Source organism: Giraffa tippelskirchi, chromosome 10, assembly GCF_054371585.1.
Source record: "Giraffa tippelskirchi isolate mGirTip1 chromosome 10, T2T-mGirTip1v1.2.pri, whole genome shotgun sequence".
In the NCBI taxonomy this organism is placed as follows: Eukaryota; Metazoa; Chordata; class Mammalia; order Artiodactyla; family Giraffidae; genus Giraffa; species Giraffa tippelskirchi.
This window is the reverse complement of record NC_137284.1, coordinates 102,928,516-102,949,907: the sequence shown is the minus strand read 5'-3', so window position 1 is coordinate 102,949,907 and position 21,392 is coordinate 102,928,516. Positions and strand designations below refer to the sequence as shown.

Genomic DNA, 21,392 nt, shown 5'->3' with positions numbered 1-21,392 from the left:
GCTTTCTACAAAAAGGCCCTTTGCTATCTGGAAAATCAAGAGTAAAAGTTAAAACCTACCAAAGTAGGACTATATATTCAGACAGATATAAGGAAAAAGAAATGGCTAATGTTTAAAGGTATATTTCATTTAAGGTAAATTGATTATTGAAATAAGTCCTTCCGTAAAAGAACTACTCAATCATGTAAATAAACAAGGTATAATTTTTCTTTTGTTTTGTTTGACTTCGTTCATGCAATAAATATTTATTGCCAGCATCCTATGTGGCAGTTGCTGTTCTTGGGCTGGGATACATCAGTAAATAAAACAGATACATGGCCCTGCTCTTGCAGAGTTGTTATAATAAATGTTAGTCACTCAGTTGTGTCTGACTCTTTGCAATCAGTGGACTATAGCCTACCAGGTTCCTCCGTCCATGGAATTCTCCAGGCAAGAATACTGGAGTGGGTAGCCATTCCCTTCTCCAGGAGATCTTCCTGACCCAGGGATCAAACCCAGTTCTCCCACCTTGCAGGCACATTCTTTACCATCTGAGCCATCAGGGAAGCCATTTATAATAAAGAAGACAGATAATAACAAGAAAAATATATAGTAAATCAGACAACAAGAGTGTTATGTAGAAAAGTAAAGGTGTTCAGAGGGATAGGGAATATTGGGGACAGTGTTATTTTCACTAAGGTGGTCAAGGAAGGTAAGGCATATGTTTTTAAAGAAGAAAATTAATGATGTCTGTGAAAGAATAGGCTAGGATTACATTATTAAACATTAGTATTTTTCTTTCAATTAAAGATGGAAAACCAAAGAAACCCAAGAAATTAGATTCAAAGTGCTATTTGTTCTACTTCTGTCACTGTCAAACATGAAGTAAAATAATTTATCTCTGGCTTCCTCTTTTTCATTTTTTGTAAGAAGCAACATAGGTTTGACACAACCATAAAAACTAAACAATTTTCAGGATATCACGAAGTACAATCAGTGGCAGGGCAATGTAATATATCTCCCAATTGTTTGAAAAACCACTAAAATCTAAAAGTTCTCTTGGAAATGATTTCTGTCTTTGAAACCACATTGCATGTGCTATCCTTGTAAGAATTTGATTAGAAATGAGTTTTAAATGGTTGATTTAATAATACTGAGGATCTGCATACTATAGAACTGAATAGATCAGATTCACTGATCAGTCATGCTCTTAAAGTCTAACCACTCCAATCTAGATCCAGAAAGGAAATAAATCTCACTTTAGAATAGCCATCTATCATGCTTTACAGGATCTGCATTTTAAAATATTATTCTAAAATAATATCATTTCTCTAGTGGATGAGAAATTACGTCCTGTCCAAGAATTTTTCAATGACTCAGACAAATTCTGCTGTGAGCAGTTTTGAAAATACTTTCAAAAGTCCACAGTGCTCAGTGATGCAAATATCTTATGAGAGGCGTCTCCTTTAAAATGCAGTTTCAGCCCTCTTCTATTTAAATGAATTGCAATATGAACTGCAAAGCATAAAACGAAAATTTCATTTTAGTCTTTAATAAATCCCAGAGCATATACTCATCTCTGTCATTACAATACATGTTTTTTAATCTGATTAAAATATAATATTCAGGACAATTTTCCGTGCATACAAAGTATTCAGTGATGCTGACTGATAAATGAGTATTAGCATACAAACATTAAGTAGCTATATCCATTAATATTGCAGTGATGGATAACCTCTTTGTCCCGTAAAAATTCTGTAACACTATACTTCACTACTTAGATTACAAAATAACAAATTATTAACACACACACAAATTTCTTGGCTGCTACCTACATTCAGGTAATGTGCTGAATACTTTAATATAATAAATCATTTAGTCTTCACAGCAGCATGTGAGGTGTGCTTTGCTACCCCTTGTGTTAAACTTGAAGAAACAGGCTCAGAGAAATTAACTGCCCTCCCCAAGATCACAGAGTAAGAACTAGGATTCAAACCTCAGGTCTTTCAGAGTCAACTACTAGAATCCTTCTAGAGAAAACAAAAACAAACTTTAGATCAGAATTATACAAATTGATGTTATTTTCTCATAAAAATAAAGTTATAATATGAGACTATAACCCTTATCAAAGGCTTAATGCTAAAGGAATCTGGAAACACAGAAGAACTATATAAATTGATGTTATTTTCCCACAGAAATAAAATTACAGTAAGAAATTATAACTCTTACCAAAGACCTAATGCTAAAGGAATCTGGAAACATAGAAGAACATGTTCAATTCTCTATTTCACACACTATAGTTCTGAGACTTCTATAAACTAACCTAAAAATAATCTCTATGTTACTTATTTTCACTGCAATACAAAACTAAATTTTAAAGTATGTAAAAAGAAAAAAGTAATAATCTAGATTTAATTCTATTTATTTTTCCATTCTAAGTTTCCACCAAGCTCAACAAACTTCTAAAAGTGCACCTGATCTATTTTTATAGAAACAAATAGAATAAAAGAGTAAAAGAGACACACAAAAAAAGGACACCATTTAGAAAGATTTTTTCAGAGAGATTTGGGGAGTCAGATATTTATCAAACACAAGTATTGTGGGCACCTATCTGTACCAGACAAAATGCAAGGCAGGAAAAATCAAAGAAAAAAAGAGAGAGAGAGAGATGAAAGCAAGGTTCTTTTTACCTTTGAAGGAGTCCTTGTTGACATAAAAAGGGCAATAAAAACAAATAACCATAATATAAACTATTAAGGACTATGAGTTTGTAGGGACAGAGGCTTTAGAGGAGATTCTGAGTGAAACAGTAATCCCTGATGCCTGTTTTTCTTTTTTAAAAAAACCTCCTTAAAAGTTTGTTGTACCACTCTCATTTTTCCAAGTAAATTTCTCTGGCCGAATAGCTAGTGTCCAAGAGTGTCAGGACAGCAGCACTTGAACTCACATCTTGCCCTCAGCTGACGTGAAAGAACTTTATGCATGAATCAATGCTCAACTGTATCGAATTGTCCTTGCTTTAGATCTCTGTCATGCGATTCCTTCACGATAGAAAAACAAACCAACACAATAAACCTTTAAAGCTGTGATTTGAATAATGGCAAATACCAAAGGTACAAAATTGACACCACACAGTCTTCCTATCCTAGCAAAAAAAAAAAAAATATATATATATATATATATATATATATATATATTATTGTTGTAGTCATTGTTTCCAGGAATTCTACTTATATTTTTATTTGGAGGGTAGATTGGGATGTGAGGTGTGACTATAGAGCTCTGAGACTGAGTTCTTCTCATAAATACATCAAATACAATACATACATGTAAGACATCAAGACTTCACACATCAAATGAGAGCAGCCCTTCAAAGGATTTTCCCAGGCAGGCTATATATTTGTTTCAAGGGCGCTGTCAATGCCACTTTTAGAACTTCCCCATGGGAACTGTCACAGAGCCAATTTACCAACTCCTTTGGGAAATCAGTCCCACTGAACGTCACAGGACATTGTAGGTCAAAAAGGCCTCTCCTGTTAGCCAAACACATTCTTCTCCCTCCTTCCATCTTATCTCTTTGATTTGATTTCATGAGTGAAATGTATACAGTAACCATTTCAGTACAAACACAATAAATAACCTTAAGTTACAGAAAATAATAACAACAAAAACTCAAGGTTTTACACTAAAAAAACAAAAAACCGATCACATCAGGAAGTGTGTGGGGACCCTGCTATTTCACTCCCCACTCTGCTCTCTCAGCTGCTGCTGCTGTGGAGCTGGGTTTAATCCTGTAACAGAGTTCCACCCAGGAGCCCAGGGGAGCAAGCGGAGGCAGTCGATGGGGGGCCTTATTTGATTCGCATCAGGAACCAGACTAGCTGGGGTGAGTTCATTTGTGCCCTGCTTGCATTAAGTGCCATTACATAACAACATGGGCAAAACTGGCTGGAAGCCTTTCTGCATCGTCTAGAAACGCAATCACTCTTAAGTAGAGAACTGCCTAGACAGCTCCCAACTCAAGAGCGTACAGTTAAAACAAGCTACAATACACAGTGTTAAATTTTGAAAGACAGCCCAATGATGCTAAATTGGTTTTCCTAATGGTATACCAGACTGCTTTAAAATCACCTCATATACTATCTTATTCTTACACCATCGTAATTTTTTTAAAAATCTACAAACTCCTTGAGATCTCACTACCAGTAAAACCAGGAGGTTTTGCCTTATATCTTATCTTAGAACACTGGACTCTGCTTGATTTAATTTAAGCCTATTTTTTCTATATCCATCCTGAGGAAACAAACAAGCACATGTTTCTTTCAATATCCCTTCATACAAGTAAGTCCCCCTTAGTGCTGCAGCTCTAAGCTACATAAGCCCAGATTTGCTAGCCAATTTTCCAGTCTTTCTGTTCAATCCCCTAAATCAGTTTCTTAAACTACAGTAAACATAGGGTCATGTTTATGTTCTTTCTGCTATATAGTAACACAATCAGCAACTCTGATCTTAGGATACTTTTTAAGTGAGAGCATAACCTTAGAAGTTTATTTTCATCTCACAAGTAAGAGACCAATAAAACAAAACAGAAGAAAACAAATAAGCAAATAGTAAGTTGGGGAGGAGACATCTTTCCTGAGGTATTAATCTTACAGGCCAGCTGTGCATAATTAAGTGAACATTTCAAGTAAGTACATAAAAGATCAGCAATCTAGTTCTTTAATTATTTCTGAATAAATATAATTTTCACAAAAAAAAAATGGTTTAAAGATTATCAAGAAAAATCTATTCTCTGAGCTAAGCTTTGCCATGGATTGGGACGGAAATGTTCCTTATTATGGGATATAACACCAAACTTTCTACAAAGTTCCCATCCAACCATGTCGTTGTTGTTTAGGCCCTCAGTCGTGTCCAACTCTTTGCGACCCCATGGATTGTAGCCCACCAAGCTCCTCTGTCCATGGGATTCTCCAGGCAAGAAAATTGGAGTAGGTTGCCAGTTCCTTCACCAGGAGATCTTTATGACACAGGGATCGAATCTCTGTCTCCTGCACTGACAGGCAGATTCTCTACCACCGAGCCAGCAGGGAAGCCCCATCCATCCATGTAGTAATAGCCATTTAAAAAACCATCATTAGGATACAGCCCAGGCCTAAATGTTCTTAAAGCATCACTATCAATAAAATTTACCCTGGAAGGGATATACAGTGGTAGCCAAACATCCGGGCTTTGGAATTGGGTGGACTGGGTTAAACACCTCAGCTAAATCACTAATAAAGCAACATCAGTGCCTCAGTTTCCTAGAGGGAGTCTGACCTATTTCACAAGGGTGTAGGAAGAGTTGAGTTGATAGACTAAAGCACTTAAACTGTAGCCCCTAGAAATAAGTAAAAGTTTAATGTCAGTGATAATCATGTTGCGATGTAACTCATTGCTCACGCTTAACCATCCCCAGGCTTCAAATAAAGTTTTTAAAATATACAACCAATCAATTAATTCCTAGCAAAAGGTAGACCTTTTCTGATTTGTTTTTTTGTTTGTTTGTTTTCTTTTTCTTTCTTTTATTTTTGGCCACACAGCACAGCTTGAAGGATCTCAGTTCCCCCACTAGGGACTGAACGCAGGCCACAGCAGTGAAAGTACCAAATCCTAACCACTAGACCACCAGGGAACTCCTGAACTTTTCCATTTTAAAAGATTGATTTTTACTACATCAGCCTTTCAGTTTGTTCTCAGAATTTACTCTTTCCCAAACTGGTTAATCAACATTTACCACACCTCATCATTACAGTACCCTTTACTTTACACACTCATCTTTCTCCTACTGCTCTCAGCTCAAAGGACTCCTACGGAACAAACTCTGATTAGCCTCCAAAATTCAATTTTCCACTTTTTTTTAAGCCTTCAATCAGGAAGTAACGGCCTCCAACAGAGTCCATTACAACACTTTATACATTGCTTGTATCACTCAGCTTTGCTTTTAAAGACTCATAGCAAAACATTCATTTTGACCATATCTAATTTGTTGATACTTTAGCAAGATTCTCTCAGGTGATTAATCATTCAGAAAAATAAAGTAAAAAATTTATTGACACAGTTTTATTTAGTATTTTTAATAGTCCAAGTAATGGAAATGGTGAAAGCAAGAAAGATTTTGTCCATAACACAGCTCATTACTGATTAGAATACCAAAATCAAAGCAAGTTCTCAATTAATAACCCCTTTAAAATGATTTTATTTTGTAGCTGAATTACCACAGTGATACTTATTTAATTATACATTGGTCCAGAGAATGGATATTTTTACTGGCAGTTTATAAAATGTTTCTTAACACTATGGAGTCTAATTACAAAAGCCTTCTTTCAGAGGTTCACTAAAGGAGTAAAAGAGGGAGAAAATTACCTCTCTAGTGCCAAAGGAAGAGTTATAAACAAATGAAAACAAATAGAGGGAAACTAGATGAATGATGCCTAGCGTAGGAGGTTTAATGTTGATACATATGTGAGGTTAGACACAGAATACAGAGTAAAAAATGGAAAGATTGGTCTAGAGCCATTCTTTAGTTCTTTGTAGAAAATACTGCCAACTTATTTATTTATTTTTTCAGTGAGGTTGGCTATGAACTATGAAGTTTCATAGTTGCTAATTTGTGATCATTACTCAAAAAACTAGACTTGGGAGCAGTAGCGTTTTTTAATTAGCCATCTCAAAGCAAGTACCATTATAATCATCTAATTATTCTTTGAGGCACTGTATGCCCAGATGCCTTAAACATTCACTAACTTACTGCCATAGGTGCTGGCTCCATGTTCATAGTTTAAAACTAACAGCATTTAAGAAAATACAATGACGAGAATGTAAGGAGCACAATTTATTTCTTAAGAAATTTAAAAGTCATTTTTGGAAAATAAACAATCATTAATGACATTTAAACTCCAAAGTTAGTATGCAATTTCAACTATTAAAAGTGGTACAACTAATAGTCATTTTAAATTTACTCAATATCAATAAAGCCTAAAGGAATGCCTTAGCCCAAATGCCAAATGTTCAACTATATACAATCAACAAGGCTGCTTATCTAAATAAACAATTACCACCTTTATCAGGGTAAGATGCCCTCAAATAGTAACACAAAGTATGGTCCAATGCAGCTGAGTTGTCCAGATGACACCACCCTTATGGTAGAAAGTGAAGAACTAAAGAGCCTCTTGATGAAAGTGAAAGAGGAGAATGAAAAAGTTGGCTTAAAACTCAACATTCAGAAAACTAAGATCATGGCATATGGTCCCATCACTTCATGGGAAATAGATGGGGAAACAGTGGAAACAGTGGCTGACTTTATTTTGGGGGGCTCCAAAATCACTGCAGATGGTGATTGCAGCCATGAAATTAAAAGACGCTTGCTCCTTGGAAGAAAAGCTATGACCAACCTAGACTGCATTAAGAAGCAGAGACATTACTCTTCCAACAAAGGTCTGTCTAGTCAAGGTTATGGTTTTTCCAGTAGTTGTCTATGGATGTCAGAGTTGGACCATAAAGAAAGCTGAGCGTTGAAGAACTGATGCTTTTTGAGCTGTGGTGTTGGAGAAGACTCTTGAGAGTCCCTTGGACTGCAAGGAGATCCAATCAGTTCATCCTAAAGGAAATCAGTCCTGAATATACACTGGAAGGACTGATGCTGAAGCTGAAACTCCAATCCTTTGGCCACCTCACGTGAAGAGTTGACTCACTAGAAAAGACCCTGATGCTGGGAAAGACTGAAGGCAGGAGAAGGGGACGACAGAGGATGAGATGGTTGGATGGTATCACCAAATCAATGGACATGAGTTTGAGCAAACTCCGAGTGTTGGGGATGAACAGGGAGGTCTGGCATGCTGCAATCCATGGGGTCACAAAGAGCCAGATACAAGTGAGCAACTGAACTGAACTGAACTGATGGTCCAATGCTAAAGCGGGTTGCCATTTCCTCCTCCAGGGGATTTTCCTGACCCAGGGATCTAACCCTCACCTCCTATGTTGCCTGAGTTGGCAGGTGGATTCTTTACCACTGTGTCCCCCTGGAAGCCTATACTACATGACTATCAGCCCAGCTCCAATCTGAAGAGGGAGGCTTCATGGTCTCTCTGTCCTTTAAGATTCCAAAGTGAACAATCAATCCCTTCTACTTTTCCTCCCTTCCAAGTAATGCCTTTTGACTGAGACTTTGTTCTGGCTGTTCTTGACTCCCTGCCTCATTTTAATTAAAATTACCTCAGCCTCAGCATTTCCATAAGAAGGGACTCCTGAAGTGAAGATTACTAGAGATTTCAGTGGCACATCTGTCTTTAAAATTAAAGAGTTCTTCTTTACTGATAGAGAACACTTCCAACATAATTATGTGGTTATCTCTACTTTGTCAGTTTGAAGTTTTCATGCTGGGTTTGTTTTTTTCACATATAAACTGGAAAGCTGCAAAAACTTATAAAATTCATCTGATCTACTTTGCTATTTCTAGATGGAAGCCTCTTCAACTAGGCAGACTCTAAGGACTATGTGGGAACTTATCTGTAACCCTTTTAAGGTGTTTTCTTACTGTATAGGCAAGAAATATTTCTCTTTTTCTATGCCTGATATATATAACCATCACTCATTTTAAAGTGTGTTTCCTCTTCTAGGTTCACTAATGGTAAAATACTCTTAATCCTGGTATTGCCATTTAAGGAAAAGTTGAAAACAAAAACTGTCCTTGTACTATTACAGTATTGTGAGTATTGAAGTGAGAAACTCATTTATGAAATCTTCAAATTTACTAAGAATAATGTTTTTCTTAGAATGAGAACAGTAACACTAGTCAAAATGGGAAATATCAGAACTTGAGAATCTTAGGATTTGTCCTCCAACTGTATAACTATGGATAGGGCCTCTGGCCTTCCATGGACCAACCTTGGATGAAAAGGGAAAGAGAAGCAGAATAAGAAATTTAACTTGGGCAGAATTTATATACTTTTTTATAGAAAGAAACAAATATTCAGTTCACATTCTTCAACAATTCATTTAAAAATATTTGTTCGGTGCATTCTTTATACAAGAACTCATGTAATACATGAAGGAAAGGAAGAAATACAAGAAAACTGTAAATACTTCAAAGCAATACCAGAGAGTGAGAGTGCTCCAGAGGAAAAAAGCCATGTATGATTGGTCTGCATAAATATGAAGGCACTTCAGATAGGCCCTACAGAAACAGTTGGATTTTAATCCAAGGAGATAAGACAGAGAACATTCCAGGGAATGCTTCAGTATGGAATTATAGGAGCAAAGGTGTGCAAAGATGAAAGCAGTGACTTGTTCATGAAAAGAAAGAAATGAGAGAAGGAAGGAAGATGCTTTGAGTTCAAAGCATCAAGTGATTCAATGGCAATAGAGGGAAATGGGACTCGATCACAGGTTGTACCAAATCAAAGAGGTGTTGAGTATTAGGTTTAGTCCATTTTTCTATTCTCCTCTAAAAGTAACGGGCAATTTGAGAAGGTTTTTGATCAAGGGTGCATGATCACAAGCTTGGCAAAGAAATATAGTTTTAAAGCATATTACATAACAACGGAACAATTTGAGGATTTTTGAAACACAAATCTTAAATGAAATTAGAAAAGAAAAGTCTGGAACATAGATCTGGATCTTGGACTGGATAATATGTTCATGAATTTTCATTGTGTTACTATGCCTCATACACACACACACACACACACACACACACAATTTATACTGTGTGTATCATATATTGTTTTGTGTTTATTACATATAGTAACATTTAACTTTAAGTTATTTGGAACATATTTCAGAATTGACATAATTAGAACAATAAATAAATATTAAAGGGAAATAGAAAGATATGATAGCGATTCCAAAGTACTGCTCTTTGTCTGGGAGATGAGACATTAGGTAAAACGAAATAGATGTTTGGTGAAGCATCAGTGAGGTGGAATAGGTGCAGTTTAAGAAGCTGAGCAACACCAAACGTAAGGGAGTTATATTAGATATAAGCAGCTAAAAATACAGAATAGAACTTGTAAGAAAGATTAAGAATGGAAAAATAAACATTTAGCAAAAGTTCAGCAGACTATTAGTATAGAATCAATTTTTAAAAAGGGATAAGATAAAAAAGAAGAAATCAGAGGGGGGATAAAAAAACTTGGAAGAGAATCTAGGACATCAAATATATAGGATATCCAAAACAGAGTCCAAGCAGAAAGATAAGCAAATAGGGCGGTGAAAAGAGAAAGGAAGTAGACCTAGAGAGCCTGAAGCCAAAGAGAACTGAATTAGAAAATCCTGGGCAACAAAGTAAATATCACAGAGAGCTCATGGAAGAAAAGCAGCAAGCAAAAGCCATTGAACCTGACCATCTGTGACTTCAAAAGCAAGCCTTTTGGTGGAGAGGTGAATCTAGAAGCCACATGACCAAAACGAGAGGGTGGAAGAGAAATCAATTTCCACAGCTACCTTCCTTCCCTTAAAGAAATCTGACAGTGGGTGATAAGGGTAAGATATGAAGTATTGAAATAAAGGGTAGAAATTCTGCATATTGGCTGAGTCAGAGAAAAGGAAGTAATGGCAGATACAGGAAAAAGGGGAAAGACATTTCTTAAACAGGATCATAGAAAAAGGTGAAAGGAATAAGCTAAAAAATGTTCCAAGGACATTTTTAAGGAAGAAAAAGAATGGTGAAAGATGTATCAAAAAGCTTAGCTGCTTTTGAGTTAACTGAAAGAGTCAAGATGGCCTGCTAACGGCAAGTAGAGGGTAGAAGCTTAGAGAGAGTAGAAAGAGTTGAATGTTGCCTTTGTGAGATTCTGAGAAAGATTTCTCAAGAAGACACATTCCAAAGAGCAGGATTTAACTAGACACATCACAGCACCTCTGGACTAACTTTTCTGTCATCCAGTTCTTCTCTAAATGGGCTACAATTGTCATGTAAGAGTTGTCACTAGTCAATATGCTGAAAGAAAATCAGCCTGCAATGGAACTTAACATTTTACATTTTAGAAACTCATGCTCTTGGAGTAAGGTTTTTTGTTTTTGTTTTTATCCCAAGGAATACTGACAGAATTTCCCTCAAATGAGTTACTGAGAGGGACAAGAACACCAGACAGGGAAGTTTGGAAGCGAGAAAGGAAAAGTTCAGAATGCAAACAGGTAGGTAGTCGTTCAATAAAATAGCAGTGGGAAAGCCCTGCTCATCTGCCAGCAGACATGGAAATGAGAAGATTGAGCAAAGAGAAGTTCCAAAAATTCAGAGTAGAAGACTAAAATCCTGCTTAATGTTGCTCTTGCTTTTTCTCATCTTCAAAAGAACTGGGATAATCACTAAATCATCTCAACCATTCATACCCCTATTCTTCATCTTGTTGTACTGAACCAGATATTTTTCTCTCTGTCTCTCAAATTTCCAGGCAACTGTAACAATGAATCAGGTCTGGGAACCCTTATCTAGAAAGTTAATTCCACTGTATAGAAGAATATATCATAGATTTTCCTTTAAAAAGCAAGCAACTTTTGTTCCCTAGTTATATATTATTCCTGCCATCACAAAATACAGGTGCTTTACTATACTCAATGGTTAAATAAAATGATGGTAACACTCAACTATAAAAAAATATGACTATTGCACAACTGAGGGTACAGGTAAAGAAAGGAGAGTAATGGTGCCAAAAGTAAAAGACAATCCAATGTCAGATGTGTAAATACCATGGGACATGTGCTGCCCAGTTTCATTCCCATTTTCTGCTCTGTCCTTTGGGTGGACTTCCCATTCTCCCAATTCATGTGCTCTGGTAGGGTTATCAATCCCTATTACTTGAATTCTGCCAAAGGCCTAGCCAATTACACAGATCTTTGAACCTTTATCCACAGTGTTTAAGCAACAGTTGGCCAGAGGAGCAAAGCAAAGTCAATGAGAGCAGTTCCCCAGGATTCATTGACAGAGAACGACTGTCTTCTGGGGAACTTAGCTAAAACAATGTGTAGTTAAAAAAAAAAAAAAAAATACAGAGAGGCATAGCTGAGAAAGATGGAACAATGAGGTAGAACAACGTAACAGCATCATTTGAGTACCTTGATTTCTGAGGTCAGTTTCACCCCTGGACCTCCCAGTTTCAGGCATCAATGAACCATCCTCCAAGTCCCTTAATCTGTTCCTTTTAATTCTTTACTGAAGCTAGATTGATGTGTATTTCTCTCATTTGCAATTCAAAACCCCCAGACAGACAAATACAATGGCCAACCAGGAACAAATCAGTCTGTACTGTCTAAATGTCATCCCCTAGTTTTTGAGAACCTTGGTGGTAAACGGGCTATGGGGAAGAGGGTGAGGTGAGGTAGAGGGCAGGGGAAGACTCACATTAGCTTCACTAGAGAAGAGAAAAGAAATGCAGTATCTGTTAGGGGATCCATCATCCCTACTGTAGGCCACTCCCACTGTTCCAAATGCATAGGGAAGTTGCAGATTGTTAGAGATGCCCTGTATTACCTCACCAAAGGCATACCTTCAAAAAATACTTAACTACACAAACTCAAACTGATCAGTGTCTCACATTCTGTACAACACGTTTCTCAAGGGTCAACTGGAAATCACATTTTGAAACTGAATTCTTCAACGTATACTCAGCTTCACTTTTGATCTAGTCATTCAGGCAATTATTATGAAACAGCCTGTTATTCCTGAGAAACGCAATTAAATCGACAGGCTAACCCATGATTTGGAAGGCATTCTCATTAATGGAAGTGACATAAGACAGAAAAGACATCAAAAGCTCAAATGAAAAAAAAAAGAAATAAGCACAGATCTTACCTTTACTCTAAGGAGCTTGAAAATTCAGTGTTAAGAAAAAAGTAGCCATCTTCACACTGAGTTTTCTTTAATGAAATTCTTAAAACGCCAGAGGTGTTGAAAATTAGATTAAAATGGTTCTATGGTTATTACCTTAACACCCAAGCCCAAAATGAAATAGAGAATGCCTTAATTTACCAATTCACTAAATCTTTACTCAATTAAATAATTTCTATTGTTGGTGATGAGTTTTTTTACTTTTCTTTTTGTATATTTGCTGACTTATGAAAAAGTCACTCCCATTACAACAAAATGTTTCATACATTGACAATCTATAACAACATATATTAAGCATTTGGTATGTGCTAGATACTATCCTATGTGTTTTCCATGTATTCATTCATTCAGTCTGGTCAAGAACTCTGTAACGGAAGCACTAACGATTTCCCTTTTACAGACAAGAATGCAGACAAAGAGAGATTATGTAACATCTCTAAGGCCACAAAATAAGAAGCAGGGACAGAAACCTAGCAGTTTGGCTCCAGGACCAGTCCTCAAATCACGGTGCTTAAGAATAGATACAGTTGTATTCTATTTCCTTTTGTATGTGAGACTATATGTGTGATGGAAAAACAAACAAGCAAATCATGGCAGAATGGAAGAAGTACCACCTTAAAAACACTTTAAAAATATATGAGGGTAGGGAGGAGGAAAGCCAGGAGATGGGAATGGAATGAATAGGGGTGCTGAGAAGGAAAAGAGTGGAAGTAGTCAAGGGCTGAATTTGGTGCCCTCAGAATCCTCACAGGTGAGCATCGGTCAGAAGCGGGACAGGAGACTGGAACCTCACGGTGGTTGTTGTTCATTTGCTATGTCATGTTCAACTCTTTGAGACCTCCTGGACATGCCAGGCTCCACTGTCTTCCAGAGTTTGCTCAAATTCACGTCCATTTTGTCGATAATGCTATCTAATCATCTCTTCCTCTGCTGCCCCATTCTCCTTTTGCCTTCAATCTTTCCCAGCATCAGGGAAAGTATTAATTAGGCTTCCAAGTATTAATAAGGCTTCACTGATGGCTCAGTGGTAAAGAATTCACCTGCCAAACAGGAGATGTGGGTTTGGTCCCTGGGTTAGGAAGATCCTCTGTAGAAGTAAATGGCGACCCACTCCAGTATTCTTGCCTGGGAAATCCCACGGACAGATGACACTGACAGGCAGCAGTCCACGGGGTTGCAAAGAGTCGGACACGACTGAGCAACAGACTTTCACTTTTTCACTTCTCAAGTATTAATTAGAGATTTAGTGGTAATTTTTGAGCAGTATGATATGATTTTCTCCTTTACCTCATGAAAAATGATCTGAAATTCTGGATCAGAACTGCAGTTAAAAAGCTACTTTGAGGCTAAATCCCATGATCCAAATGAAATAATGAGGATTCAACACTGGGTCAGACGGGATAGAGAAAAGGGAGGACTTGAAGCTGCAGACATGTTGACAGGGTATAAAGAGGGACAAACTAAGAGGTCATAAGAAGGGTGGGGGCAAAAAATAGAGTATCAGTTCAAGGAAGTTTTGTTTTTTTAATTCCATGGTCCTGGGGGTGGGGAGGGCGGAGAAAAGGAGGGAGTGTAAGATTTCTTGGAGGAAAAGCAATCTTGAGTGAGACTTGCTGAGCCACAGAGGGATGGGAGACCGTAAAAGGGAGAGGGGAAGGGAAATTGGATTAATTCAAGAGGAAGGGCCAATATGAGCAAACACTTAGACACAAGAAAAAACCTTGTGACAGAAGAATCAAGAAAGAGACTTGACGGAAGGTGAAAAATAAATCAGGTAGTGAAAGGATGGGAGGGAGCTCAGAGCTCTCAGCCTTGAGCATTCATGGATCGTCGTCCCAGTTCTCTGCATTAATATTGTCCAGCTATTCCTCATCTGGCTGCTCCCTGGAGTAGAAATTTTGTCTTGGATGCTTCTAGAACCTCACTTTTGCATGTTTCATGTCTCTCATAATGTCTTCATCCTCATCTTATCCATATCATGTTTCATTATAAATTTTGGACTTTCCATGATCCCTCATGGCCATCAGCTACTCCATGACATTCAGCTTTGTCTCAAATATTAACTCTTTCTCTTGAATGTCAAATCCACATGTATTTTTCAGGCAGGTTGTACACAGGACCAGTGACCTACTATCTTTGAAACAGATGGCCACTCTGAAGCCAATCACCCATAAGGGTAATTTGATTCAAACTACTGCAGCTTCCTATCCTTCCAGAGTTTTATGTAAACCAAAAAGTTATCATATGGCCAGAATTCAGTTATTGCGGGAAAAACAGAATGGAATCACACAAATAATGAGGGTTGTATTATCCATAGTTTTCCAACAGAAAATATACTGTCAGTACTTAGCCTTGATAACCCTGAAAATAGAGACATCTTTTTAAAATACATATATAAATTTAACACTGCAGTGAGGGTTTTATTTTGAAGAGACTTTTTTATAAATATTCATCTTTCACCTCTGAGTGTCCATAGTGTCTTTCAAAGACACCTTTTCTTGATTATTTAGAAGATTCTATAAGAAATATTGGTAACAGTTTATGGTAATAACAACAAAATTAAAGGAATCAATTATCCTGTCTTTTATAATCCTTACCACACTCCAATAACATGTGTACTGTTAGGAACCTTACTTTCAATCCTATTAAGTAATTTAAGTAAAATTTTAAACATCACCTAAATAAAAAAAGCCTATTAGGAATTTCTTAGAGTATTGTTCAACATTGAAAGAGAGTCTAGTATAAAGCTATGCAAATTATCATTATTTCAATAAACATCTAAGAAAACCAGAAAGAAGAAAACCTAAACTGTAGCAATAGGGCAGATCTGGCTCAAAGACTTGTTTTGTTTGACTCACATACAAGTGTAGCAAAATCGCTTTTTAATTAACTACGTGTGTTGTGTGTGTATGAAATTTCACTGAAAAATGAAAATTTCAGGCTTCTAAAAATCAGAACAAAACAAAAACTGCAAATTCTGGCAAAATTGCATTCCCACATGTCAACAATCCCTTTGAGCTGAGTTAAAACCTATCATCTGGTGTTCATATCAGTCTGTCACAGTCTCCACCACTCTTCACAGTTCACCACTGGTTAAGAGAGTCTGTGGTTGCCTCCATACAGAGACATTATATGTGTACAGAAAAAAAATAAATAAAAGTACTATTTCTTCTGCATTGCAGACACTTTCCAGGTCACATACAGGAGCCATTCCATTACTTAGAGAGCCTTCCATCTATACATCCAACCATACCCTCTGCTTCAAGTCATTAAGCATCTCGCTCAGACTGAAAAAAGCTGCTAAATAACTGACTTACATGTTATTCTTCATGTTCAGACCCAAAATGTAGTGTTTTTTCAGCCTTGGCACAGCTAACATGGCTAGCAATGAGTAACACACTTCTCTAAAACAAGATTTACGAAGATATTCTACTCTATTTGAATATAGCCAATTTTGCCATCATCAAATAAAATTTACTACACAAACAGGCAAAATAAGAAAGATATTCATTTAGTTTAACTTCAAAAACCATATATATTCTCTCCTCTCTGAATTCTCCCCTTATTTTTCTCAACAGTAAAAGAAATGTCAGATACAGAAACCATCAGCCCACCCACAAAAAGGCAACTATGAAAGAGAAGGGTGTTCATCTTGAGGAAAACCTCAGAATAAACTTTGGAAAACCATTATTTTTCTCCTTCTTTCAGCAACTTCTCTGCTCAAATTCGACTTCCATTCTTTCTAACACAAACCAAGCACTGGCTCTCACGTAACACTGTTCAAGTCATTCTTTTGCTACTCTTGCATTCCTCATCTATAAATGTGCTCATCAGCTTGTCAGCCAGGCTGGGAGAATTTATACTTAATCTTCACACTCCCTCTCGGCTGAAATTTTCTCCCAAGTCCTTAATAATTTCCTGTCTTGATTAGTATAATTTCTTTTTTATTGTCCTCTTGAAATTCAAACTCTTTAAGTTATGTACAACCAGAATATGTAGCTAAAATAACATTTCCCCCAACTGTCTTTCCTTCACAAATGTAACTTCACTCTCTTAGAAAATTCTAGTTCACCTCGAAATCACTCTGGAGACCTCACTGCAATTATCTTCTCTGTCACAGGAGTGAGGCATCACACACCACCAGTTTTGTCATCTCACCTTCCAGGAGGCCCCATGCAGATATTCTTGGAGGCATTCTCTTTTTTAAGAGCATTGTTTTAAAATGCCTATCAAGATGGAAAAACAGGAAAACATGTGAAGGACTGCCTATAGCTGTATTTTCTTTCTTCTATACGAAAAAAAGGAATGATTCAAAGTGCATCCCACATTTTGCATTTGCATTGAAATTTAATTTTAAGGATATGATTTCTAATAAATTGAAATTTGCAAGTAAATGGTTTCTCATGTTTAAACATCTTTTGGGCAAAAGATGACAAGTCCAATTCTACCATACGAGGCACCAAAATATGCAAATATTAGAAAACTAACTGTATCATCAAAAGAACATCATTTTAGGTAATAAACCTTTCCACTTCAGAAGGCTTGGCTTTATGACTTTATATCCAGTCAACCACATGAGCGTTCTGAAGTTTTTTACTGAAGAAAAATAAGTGTCTTTGAGGGGGAGGGGAACAGAAAAAAAGACATTTTATCAAAGGCATACAGATGTGGTTTATACAGGACTTTAAAGTAGAACCACAAATGGCACATTTTAATTTTCCCTTTGTAAATTTCTGGGGGGAAAATGCAGTTGTACATTCTTATCCAGGATGTTCCTCATCTATTGATACCTGTCTCTCTCATTCTCTCTCTCTTTCTCTCTCATTCTCTCTCTCTCTCTCACACAGACACACAAACATACACACACACACACACACAAATGTGCGCATGCACTCACAGGGGAGTTACAAGGTTCCTAATTGGGAATGTTTTTCTCTGCTCTTTAATCCACTATGAATGTTTATCACTAAGCTAGTTCTCCCTTTGGCTTCAGGAGGCAGGCAGTAGCCCAGCAGGGGAGAAAGAGAATCAGAGAAATCAGTTCTGGAAGGTCTCCAGGTGAGGATTAGGAATATTTTTCCCAAAAGGCATCAGCAGCACTGCATTTAGCATCAGTCAGTTTAGGCATTCACCTGACCCACTTCATATGAATCTGCTAGAGGTATGAAAGAGGGCATTCACTTGAGACAAAGCAATCCCACTCCTGGAGCTGGGATAAGGCTCAGCTTTTTCTGAAACATCTGTCAGGATGCTTCGGAAAGCAGAGCAGCTGCACAAAGATAGTAGGAGAACAGAAGGGAAAGCAGCAAAGTGAAATGGATACTGAGTAGACAACTCACCAAGGTCTGCTGATCAGAATGAAAATTTTGACTGAATTATTCTACTTCCTTTGCACTCCCCAGGTGGCACTAGTGGCAAAGAACCTGCCTGTCAATGTAGGTAGACTTAAGAGACGCAGATCGGTTCCTTGGGTGGGGAAGATCCCCTGGAGAAGGAAATGGCAACCCAGTTCAGTACCCTCACCTGGAGAATCCCATGGACAGAAGAGTCTCGCAGGCTGCAGTCCATAGGGTCACACAGAGTAGTTCACGACTGAATTGACCTAGCACGCACACACTCATCCCACTTCCTTTACTTTTTCCATTTAGAAAACAACAACAAAGCCAGCTATATCTGATTAGAATTTAATTACAGTGACTTCAGGAAACCCTTTACCTCAAAAATCATCAAACTGGAAAATAACCACAAAATTCTAATATAAGGCACAAAAAGAATTAGAGATGATATAACTGTCAACATTCCCCCATATTCTAGAAATCATGTATTTAATATAAAAGTAAATGTAATATTTTTGACAAGCTTAGATCTCTACTCTGAATTGAAGGTCTTCGAGACTTCTCTTGGGGCAAGGGTCTTACAGTGCTGAAACTCAACAGTATTTTTCATTTTTCTCACTTTCCCTTACAAAATAATGAGCTACAGAAATGTTCTCGCCTCTGTATTTTAATAAGCTGCAAAATTCAAAGGACTGTGGTGGACAGGAAATTTGAATCATAAGTACAATAATAAGAATGTTCTCTATTAGTCATCCTTTCCCTATGTGAAAATAGTTTCACCTCGCATCTATGATCTTATAAATAAACAGCAAAGTATAAACACATGTTCCAAGTTGGGAATTAAGTCACTGTGTCTGTCCTAACGTTGTCTTGCACAAGACACGAACAAGGCATGTTAAACCAATGTTTTACAAGTCCTACTGATTTCTGTACATACTTTTAAGCTATTCAATCCTCGTTTCACATTTCTTGTGAAAATAAGCATCTTCCTTTTGAAAGAGCTCCAAATCAAGGATGCATGTAGCAATGCTATTGTATGTTATATTTGCTACATTTAATAAAACAAAGAGGCAAAGTTTCAGTATCGTTTCAGAACTTTTATCAGTTGCTTCCATTATACTATTCAAGAGAATTGCAGCAATAAATCCTAGGCAACAAATAAAATGTCTCCCATACAGTCTTAAGAGAAATCACAGACCCATCCAAGGTTTACACATTCAGTTAGATTTAAGATATTTTTATTAACCCAACAGCCATTGTAAAAGTCTCTACTGACAGAAGATCTCCAATTAACCTACTTCATAAACTGTAAGGATGGAATTCAGTGTTACTAAAATAGTTGTTGTTTCTGATTAATTATTTCAGGCTGGCCAGTTATAGGCCATAGCTATGTATGTCAAAGTCATTCACTTAGTTAGCAACGACACCACTGGAAATTACTTTCCTATGAACGGTTTTTGAAATCTGGGCCTCTGGCTAAAGCCAGTTATTGCAAAAGAGTAATAAATCTTAGAAACTGGTGGCCTGTATCTTCTAATACAAAATAATGAATTTTTAAAAAAATACATTTCTTCTTAAAAGTTGAAATAAAAACACCTTTACAACTTGGAATATGTACACAAGTTAAAAAGTCATCTATGCTGAGCCACTGAAACTAATGAAGTTAATGAACTAATGAAATACTAAGGAGGTTATAAAAATACTAAGAAGCATGGATATTGGGCTGGAATGGAAAAGACTAGACCCCTGACTTACTAAATCAACTACTAATGTATGTTCTAATGGTTCAGTTCAGCTATTAATATTTAGCTGTTTATTTACTACCCTAAGCTACTTTTAACAGGAATTTCTAAAAGTTATTATATTTTAAATATGAGATTACCAGAAGAATTTTATAAGCCTCTTTATAAACTCTGGGTTTGATCCCTAAGTCGGGAAGATTCCCTGGAAAAGGGAATGGCTACCCACTCCAGTATTCTTGCCTGGAGAATTCCATGAACTGAGGAGACTGGCGGGCTATAATCCATGGGGTTGCAAAGAGTTGGACATGACTAACACTTTCACTTTATAAAGTCTGCAATACTGACTTGATCACAATAAAATTACAAATTTTGTGTTTTTGTTTGAGATACTGTTTTTCAAAGTGTGATCCAAAGATCACCTGTGATGTTCCCAGGCCGTTCCTAAGACCTAATGAACCATAATCTCTGGAAATTGAGGCTCGCGACCCTAAATTATAAACAAAAATTCTAAGTAAGTCTGCACTGGTTGGAGCTATTGTTTTTACCAGTGCATACATTTTCAATAAATAGAGCTGACTCAGCACAAAAATTAGCCCTCTTAATGTCATGCAATTAAGTTATAAGCTATTCAGATTAAGTGAGCTTCTATTCTTGCTTAAATATATTGTATTAAGCTCTTATAGGATTCTTTGCCCTATGAAACAAAGAAATCGCATGTAATTCAATATGGTTGTCTCTCTGGTTTAGCTGCTGATTTTCTATGACCTGAATGCAATGTTCAACTATAAAGATTAAATGGTACCACCAAGTTAATCATGATTTTTGCCTTTTTTGTCCTGTTTTATTGTGTTTAATTTGAAAAGCTTTCTTTAATTCTTAATAGAAGTAAATGAGGTATAAATTAATCAATAAGTGATTTCAGAGTAGTTCTAGATTGATTCAGGCAATGGGAATACCATTTTAACTACTCTTTTCAAAAGCCAACCAATAGGAATTTCTTTTCCTGGCTAATAGGAAAAGAAACTTTACAAAAAATCCTGAATCTAGTATTTAGACTATGAATTTATGCTCACAAGTATTTCTTCAAGTTCAACTAAAGAACTATGTCACTATATATTGAAAGAACAAAGGAATAATGAAGTTATAAAATCACAGTTTTCCAACTACAGTAGTAAAATCTGATTTAGGCAAGCACCATTAACGGATGCTAAATCTAAGAGGAAAGGTTTTATTATAAACAGGATATTTAAAACATCTCAAAGTATTTCCCTATAAATTACTTATTAATTTCCAAAGGAGAAAAGTAAATATGGAAGAGAAACTGAATGACTCTTGAACTAAATAATAAAATAATGTCAACAATGTCTTTAATTTTTATTAAAAATTAAAGTACAGAAGAACAATTTATATGCAACTCAACATTGTTTTAAAGTGGCTTTCCTATTCTGATTAAAGCTTTATGTTTAAAATGTC

The 21,392-nt window shown here is 36.5% G+C and overlaps 1 protein-coding gene across 17 annotated transcripts in view; it reads right to left on the bottom strand.

Annotated features, from left to right (window-relative positions):
• The window catches only part of IMMP2L (inner mitochondrial membrane peptidase subunit 2), a 917,103-nt gene that overhangs the window by 562,827 nt on the left and 332,884 nt on the right, over nucleotides 1-21,392 (bottom strand). For 3 of the 17 annotated variants that reach the window (XR_014067694.1, XM_081537158.1, XM_081537159.1), the window contains one exon: nucleotides 16,778-17,067. The exons of 12 other annotated variants lie outside the window; for them this stretch is intronic. Coding sequence is in view for 2 of the 5 variants with exons in the window: in XM_081537158.1 (XP_081393284.1) it covers nucleotides 16,956-17,067 (112 nt within the window). In the remaining 3 variants the exon portion in view is untranslated. Of the gene's footprint in view, nucleotides 1-16,777; nucleotides 17,068-21,392 lie in introns of those variants that run through there. 2 more of the 17 variants (XR_014067692.1, XR_014067695.1) reach the window with 2 other exon arrangements.